Raw genomic sequence first — 8,762 nt, 5'->3', positions numbered from 1 at the left:
ATACTCGAATGAATTTAAATGCACCTTTAGATTTACTAGTGAGCATGAGTCAAATTTTTGTGTACGATCTCCTGATTCACTAGTTTCAGCCGTGTGAAAAGCTATTATTATATAACGGGGCCTGTCTATGTTAGAGGTTGATTTAACCATCCAACTTGTTCTCTCTGTATTCGGCAACTCTGGATAAACACACAAGTCCCAATTTCTAAACGCGCAATAAATATCTTTATGGTTTTCAACAATTTTTAACAGTTTTAATTTTTCGCGGTCATTAACTCGCACAACTGGTAATTTCCATACAACTTTTGTTAAAGTAACACTAGATTTTAAAAGTTCTTTTGCCTCGTCATTGGACCATGTAATACCACTACTAATTGTTGCTCTCAACACCGCTTTGTCATTTAATGCTCTATTCATTATAAGCTGATGGTTAGTTTGAATTAATATTTTCCTATAGTCTTCGGCGAAACCGAATATGTGTGACATTGGAATGCATCCCGAAAATTTAAAGTCTGTACTAGAATAATCGTTGTACGTTGAGTTAGGATCCCAAAAAGCGTTTTGAAGGTTATTTACATCGTTCAAAGAATAAGAGCAATAACCTTTCATCAAACTTGTCGTTCCTGGATCTTTTACTTTTTGAACTTCTACTCCGTTTATTTCATAAGATATTGTATCAAATAAGAAAGCTAATCCATTGTTTGCAATAGCTATTTTACCTACAGTCCCTGATTTTACTTTTACTTCACCTTCAATGTATATAAAACTTTCACAAAACAGAGTGTATGCATCGGTATTTTGTACGGCTATTCGTATTTGATCACCGTTTGAGAGCGCTGTAGTGGAAAATGGTAAATAGGAACGATAATGTAAATCCTCTATAGGCGATTCGTCTGTATATTTTTCCAATACATTCAAATAAGAACTATCTTTTTTTTTTTTTTTTATAATACACCTAATGATTTCAGAAATGACAAATTGTTTTTGGTTAACTTAATTCTTTTATTATTTTCTGAACACTTTCCCGGAGAAGGGTTATTTTGAATACACCGAGTATTTTTCAATTTATAAAAATTACGAGGATTTCTATTTAATAAACTATTTTTATTATTACTATACGTTTTTACGTTACCAATACTAACTGTTTGTTTAAAATTTTTAAATTTGAGACCCATCAACTCTCACGTTTCATATGTAAACGTACCGATAATGGTTCACCTCTTAAGTCGATTAAATTTCCGTTTTGATCTTTCAATGATACTTGTACTTGGCTTATAGATGTCGTGTTAAGAGGATAATAAACAGGGTTTAATATAACTTCGGATACGTGAAATCCTACTGGAACGTTCATGAAAAATTCGTGTATAACATGACTTGGCGCACCGTTATCAAATGAATCAGATACTAAATTACAATGAACTTTTATACAATTTACATTCATTATATTAACTGGATTTTCTGATATGTGTTTAACGTTAGCTGGATAAATTTTTTTTTCGAATCCCAATAGTGTGGCAATACTACCGGGTATAGAAAAGTCAATGTCCCTATTACATAACATTTCACATTTTAATGTTATTTGATTGGTTTTAAGTTGGAATACTATATTAAGTTTTGACATAAAATCCATTAAAAAAGTTTCTAAATCCAACAACTCATATGATCCCGTTGTAATAATAATTTCATAAATACTACCATCTTCTTTAGCAACACCTATTTTATTTCTATTTTCAGTTATATTAGGAATTGTATTGTTTGTTTGTAAACTTAAAAGACTTATTTTAGTTTTTTTTTCGGTTTGCAGAGGTGGAAAAAAGTCACATTCCAACTGTGATGAATTACCATTCATTGAAATCGATGTCATGGTGATAAGTTCGATAGAAATCTCAAACAGAGTTGACCACAATTCGTTGAATCGTATTTCTGATAATTATTGTAATTATATATTATATTACATCCACTTAGATATTTTTGAACTTCAGAAGGGGGTTTTAAGTTTCCAAAACTGTCAAAATATTTTACATCTTTATTAACTTTTCTAAAACATACCCAATGCGTGCCAAAGTTATTGACGCTGTCCAAATTTATAACCATAGACTCTATCCGCTTACACCGTTTTGGTAAATTATCTCTACAGTAGCAGCCTCTGAACTGAGGCATTTTCAACAATTTTGCATATTTTATTATTTCATAATCATACATTGCTTGTTTAGGTAACTCTATTTTTTGAGAGGTTTTTTTTTTTTACACTGTGAATACTCTCTCCTTTATAAGGTTTTAAAAACATTCCCTTTCCTTTATGATAAGGCTTCAAATGCATTCCTTTTCCCGAAGACAAATTTTTGTTGTTGCNTTTCCCGAAGACGAATTTTTGTTGTTGTTTTTTAATTCGTGCGCTGTCTTAATTATATTTGAAATACCTCCGGCCAATCCACCTAATGCGCTCAATGCAGAGAACAACGTAATTAAAGGTAAAACACCACCGTATTTAGGCGATGGAATGATCAGAATGAATTCTGGACAACGATTGTCGTTTTCTTTTTATACTTTTGTTTGATTTATTTTTAGAGGCCGTAAACATTTTTTTATCATTTTTCAACGTTTTATTTTTTAAATTATTCAAACCCATACGTAGTTTACGCTTCGCTTTCATACCTGCAGTGACAGCCAGTGCAGCTGCTTTTTCTTTTAACCCTGTCTCTTTTGAAACAAAAATATCCCAAGCTTGCTTTTCTAGAACTGCGTCAGCAGTGCGTCGATCTAATTTTTCGTTACTTTGATCATAAGCTATATCATGTGTTTTACAAGCTCTGTCTAAGCTATTTATACCTACGTCACCACGCAACAAACGTTTTTTCAACTTTGTTCCTGGCCCACAAAATCTATAAAATTAATCAATTAATTTAAGTAATTTGTGTATATTTTAAAATTATTACTGATAGCCGCCTGGTAAATGTAATTCCACGGGAGTTTTATTTATAAGGTAGTTCAATAACCCACCACCTTTATTGTTCCTCACCATTCGAGTAGGTTTCATCGTGTGTGATATTTATTTATCACACATCAACATTTATATGTAAATTAATAGAATGCGTTTTTTCGAGCATAAAAACAAGCTTGTAGTTCAGAACGTTGATACACTAGGAACTGATGAACAAAAGTTTAAACGACATGGATCTTTATTTCCTAATACTATAAGAGGTTTAATTGTAGGTCCTTCGGGCTGTGGTAAAACTAACGTTATCTTTGCTCTGTTAACAGATATTAACGGTGTGAGATTCGAAAACGTTTATATTTACAGTAAAACATTACAACAACCAAAGTATATAACATTAAAGAATATTCTAGGCGAGATAAACGGTATAAAACTTTTTACGTATCACGAAAACGATAGTGTTATACCCCCTGAAAAAGCACTTGGCAACTCAATTTTTATTTTCGATGACGTGATATGTGAAAATCAGAATGTTATCAAATCGTATTATTCACGCGGTAGACACAACAACATAGATTGTTTTTACCTTGCACAATCTTATTCTAGAATACCAAAGCACCTTTTAAGGGATAATAGCAATTATATATTATTATTTAAACAAGATGAACTTAATCTTAAACATGTATTTCAAGACCATTGCTCTGGAGATATGAGTTTTAAAGATTTTAAAACGTTTTGCATGACCGGTTGGAACCGTGAAAAATTTGGATTTGTGGTTATTAGTAAAGATGATCGTAGAGACGATGGACGTTACCGTTTTGGGTTCCATTGCTTTGTTACTATATAAGACAAAAATTTGTGTAGTCGAGTAGTCGGCAATTATGCAAAACGAGAAATTGTTGCTAACCAACTTAATACAAGCAAAAGAGAACATTAAACGTAAATTTAACGATTTAAAACAAGGACGATTAAATAATGAATTTTTTATTGCAGACACATTAAAGCCAATTATATCCCCTCTAGAACGTATAGCGAGTCTTAATGAAAAAGATAATTATATTAGAGAAAATAATGAAAAAAATGAAATACTTAAACAAGAAAATGTTGTTAATGAGGTCGGTGAATTCGACAACAACAACACATCCTCTGTAAAGCAAGAGGATGATTTCTTAATAAAACTAAATCGATACATAGGTGAGAATAAAAAACAATGGATTAACTCAGAGCAATTAGATAAATTGTATGGTCCAAAACTGGGAGACACGGGAGAAATAATATCCTATGGAAAATCAAGAGATGTAATTTTTGATTGGCAAAATGGATCGCTCTTTATTGATAACAATCCTTATCCACTTACACGTGGTTTAATTCAACTTATATTTAACAAACATCCGGTAGATTACAAAAATGAGGACTTGGAAATTTACAAACTAATTCTTATAACAACATCAGCTCACTTGAAAGCTGATAAAAATCAAATAAAAAAAGGTGGTAAAAAATATACCGATATTGTAGGTAAATTGTTTACTTCTGGAGGTGAGCTTTCTAAAACACTTTTACAAAACTATAAAGAAACGTATATTTTTTGGGATGATCCAAACGAACTAGTGTCAAGGTTGAAGCTACTCCTGTCTTCAAAAAACGCTGGTAACTCTGGTTTAGACAATGAAATAATATCAATTTTTGAAGAACTATTAGAATCCGGATATATTAAACGATTGCCTAAATATGTCTAGATTTGATATAGCGTTTGAATTACACAAACCGGCTAGAAAAAAATTCCCTAGAAGAAGAGTCAACGTTAACGGTAAAAACGATCTTTGGGAAGCCGATTTAATAGAAGTTATTCCTATCGCAAAATTGAATAAGGGTTATAAGTATATACTTTGCGTGATCGATTGTTTTACTAAATATGCTTGGGCAGTCCCAATAAAAAATAAATCTGGAAAAACCGTTGCCGAAGCTATAGCTAAAATATTTAAAATACGTAAACCACGGCTTTTGCACACTGACGGAGGAAAAGAATTTTTTAATTCACATTTTAACGAGCTTGTAAAAAAATATAAAATCAACCATTACTCAACCTATAGTACAATTAAAGCATCCATTATAGAACGTTTTAATAGAACATTAAAAACAATCATGTATCGTGAATTCACCGCTAGAGGTTCTCGAAAATGGATTAATATATTAGACTTGTTGATGGAAAAATATAATAACAGTAAACATCGTACGATTGGAATGACACCAATACAAGCTGATAAGAATCCGTTATCGGTGAAATTTAATCATAGAAAAGTTTTAAAATCTAAAGCTAAATTCAGAATAGGTCAAAAAGTGCGTATATCTATTTATAAAACTTTGTTTATTAAAGGTTATATAGCTAATTGGTCGAGTGAAATATTCACTATTGCAAAAGTAAACAACACCTTGCCGGTGACTTATATGTTAGAAGATTACACTGGTGCGCCTATAAAAGGTTGTTTTTATGAGCATGAAATACAACTGACTAAATATCCAGACGATTTTCTCATAGAGAGAATTATTAAAAGAAAAAACTCTAAAGTATTGGTGAAATGGTTGGGTTATGACACTTCTCACAACTCTTGGATATCTGTGAATGATATAAAAAGTGATGAAAATTAAATTTTATCAGTTTATTGAAGTGGTATTGAACCATGAACATATTCGGCGCTTCGATAGAGAGCAAACGAAACAAACAACTCATTCAGCTTCAAAATTCCAATGATACTATTACAAAAGACATTTTATTGCTTCAATCGAGATTTAACAATATTGAAAGTAAAACAAAATTATTGACAGATGATGTATTAAAAATTCAAAATTCCAATGAAAATATTACAAAAGATATATTATTGTTTCATTCGAATTTTAAAAATAATGAAAGTAAAACAAAATTATTATCAGATGATGTATACCTAATAAAAACATTAATTGCAAATATAGACGCAAAAATAGAGTCCATAGAAAAAAATACAAAAATATTAACTAGTGAAATGCAAGAAGTGAATTTTAAATTAAACAATCATGCTAATGAGATATATAATATCAACTTAAAGAATAAAACATTAATAAATAAGTCTTTCGAACCTAATAAAAGGGAATATAACAGTAACGTCCAAACACGAATGTGAATACACCTAAAATTCCGAAAAAGAATTAAAAACATGACTTCAGCAATTTTCGACGTACACTGCGTGCTCGACTCATACAATAATTATCACATAAAAGAACTATCAGTTCTTGATATAGATGTATTTAGCGAACATACTTGGATATTTAAAAGTTCTTTTGTTCAAAACGATAAATCACACGCTGTAAATAAATGGTTGGAACGACACTACCACCGAATACCTATTTGTTATGGTTATGTAAATATAGAAGAAATCTATCCGCTATTAAATTCGATGAAATATGATATTATATATGTGAAAGGTGAACAAAAGAAACAACTTTTACAAAATCTTTTTTCAAAACCATGTCTTATAATAAACCTAGAAACTATGCAGTGTCCGTCAATAGATAACTTGTATAAAAATAGTACTTTTCCATGTGCATGTTCCACAAGGATTTGAGTCCACACAGATGTACACTATTTACAGCACACAAATTGAAGAAATGGTATTTGGATAGTGTATAATTATAAATTGAAAAAAAAAAAACTTTATATTGTACGTTAATATAATGTAAATTTATTAATAAAAAAAAAAATTATTATCATTACAATATATGTATTTTTTTTTATTTTTTATTTATCCATTTAATATAATATAAAATTTAGTAAAATAAGATTGGTTATATTTAAGTAGAAAATTATTTGTCATCCCATTGTGAAAAATAACTTGCTAACGGTTGACTGTTAAGATCATTAGAAATAGCCTCTGTTTTTTCCAAAGACGGTAGATCAATAGTTTCTCCACAACCAACGTTCTACGAGAAAAAAATATTATAAATATATCTATTTTTTTTTAATAATTATTAATTATTTGTTACCTCTTGGATGTTATTTATTCTTTTTTCATTTAATCGTTCAAAAATGTTCCTATGCATCAACGCTAAGATTTCATAAGCATAACTATAACCATGCTTTTCGGTGATAAATCTCGCAGCTTGGTGATAATTGGTTTTATTAATAGTCGTATCTATTGTATTATAATCATATAACACATTATCTTTGGTGCATATATTATGATAATATTCAGTAATTTCGTCATACTGCATTTGAATAACTGGTTTATTCATAATGTTTTGACGGTTAATGGCATCCATGATCATACATTCTAAGTTCAATAATGTTGTTAAATGTTCGTATTTTAAAATAACTTGACATCTTGGTTGACTTCTTGATTTTATTAATAACACATTTTTCTCACGGTAAACGCTTTTACTTATCGATGTTGAATCGTCCTCAAGTAATAATACATGTTCTTTTTTAATCGGATCAGATAATATCATAGATAAAATGTTACCCATCGAATTGTAAATACACTTTAAAGTATCCACTGTGATTGAAACATTTTGTAAAGGTGATATAATACGAACTGCTGTATTAAATGTCTCGTTAGACTCTACACCGATTAATATAAAAAAATTTTCATTAGTACTCAATCTGTACATTAAACAATTTATCAAGTTATTTTTGGAAAAAAAATCATCTTCTCTCATAATTTTCATATTATTCAACATTGCCTCGGCCATGATAATCAAACTGTGTTAGTAAATCAAGACCAAACACTGTGAACACAATAAACTGAATGATAGTAGTTTATTTGGTGTATTAAAAATATAAAATTGAAATGAAAATAATCACTTTTTTTTTTTTCATCTACTGATCAATTTTCTCATCCCCACTCTTACTAATTCCATCATTGATACAACGAACTTAATTGCATAATTAAGATAGTTATTATTTCTTTTTGATTTTTCAAGTGAAACGAGTCGATTTGTATTATTTTCCACAAGTTTATACAATTTGTCTATATTGTAAGTTAAATCTTCAACTTGATGCAATAAATTGAATTCCACCCCTTTTATCGTAATTTTCAATTCGTTTATTTTTTCTGTATTAGTAGAGACTGCGTTGTTTATATTTTTTATTTTATCTTCATGTTTATACCGCTGACATTCCGTCCAACAATTAAATACTTCCATAACCAAGTATGTCTTAACTGGTCAATGGTTTGAAGGTTAATAGGAAAAAGTACAAGTGTTTATGTTAGTTAACAAATATACAGAATACTGAATAACGGTACAAATTAGTAGTTTTTACATAATCATCAATATATACTAATATATAGTAAAGTACCCCACCCAGAGACCGGTTCATACACGTGCGATCTGTACCATCCTATATACACGTGTATACAAACGACCTAGTACAACAAATCAATGACCGCGGCACCTTTGTGTGCCAGCTCCCGCTTTCTATATACTACTTATAATATATAATAATCTATCCATTATAATTATTAACATAAAAATATTACTTAATGATTGCTGTGTAGGGTATGGAGCTAATAAGTCCTCTTTCATTCACTAACATTTTTAGCTCAGCTAATATACAAATAATGAACATGTAAATGATTGTCTAATGATTATTACATTTATAATATTTTTTTTTCCACTGTCATTAGTAAAATTTTAATTTCTAACATATAAACTTTTTTGAACTATACTACTACTATAATACAATAAACAAAATATTAATACATTACTAATGATGAAACTTTTTATGAATCACTTGAAAGTACTACGAAATAATAAAGAAAATTCTATAATAATGTGCGAGAAAAACCATGATTGAAAC

At 29.7% G+C, this 8,762-nt stretch overlaps 1 protein-coding gene across 1 annotated transcript; it reads right to left on the bottom strand.

The window, feature by feature from the left end:
- Positions 1 to 6,716: 6,716 nt before the first annotated feature.
- Positions 6,717 to 8,376, bottom strand: LOC126909091 (uncharacterized). Its single transcript, XM_050691476.1, has 3 exons — positions 7,767 to 8,376; positions 6,950 to 7,690; positions 6,717 to 6,886 (listed from the first exon to the last, which is right to left on the bottom strand). Exons 2-3 carry the CDS (start codon positions 7,652 to 7,654, stop codon positions 6,770 to 6,772), a joined length of 822 nt encoding a protein of 273 aa, XP_050547433.1. The 5' UTR covers positions 7,655 to 7,690; positions 7,767 to 8,376; the 3' UTR covers positions 6,717 to 6,769.
- Positions 8,377 to 8,762: the final 386 nt, after the last annotated feature.

Source organism: Daktulosphaira vitifoliae, unplaced genomic scaffold (genome assembly GCF_025091365.1).
Source record: "Daktulosphaira vitifoliae isolate Bord-2020 unplaced genomic scaffold, ASM2509136v1 Scaffold_115, whole genome shotgun sequence".
Taxonomy (NCBI): domain Eukaryota; kingdom Metazoa; phylum Arthropoda; class Insecta; order Hemiptera; family Phylloxeridae; genus Daktulosphaira; species Daktulosphaira vitifoliae.
Note: the sequence above shows the minus strand (reverse complement) of the source record. Positions and strands in the feature narration are given on the sequence as shown.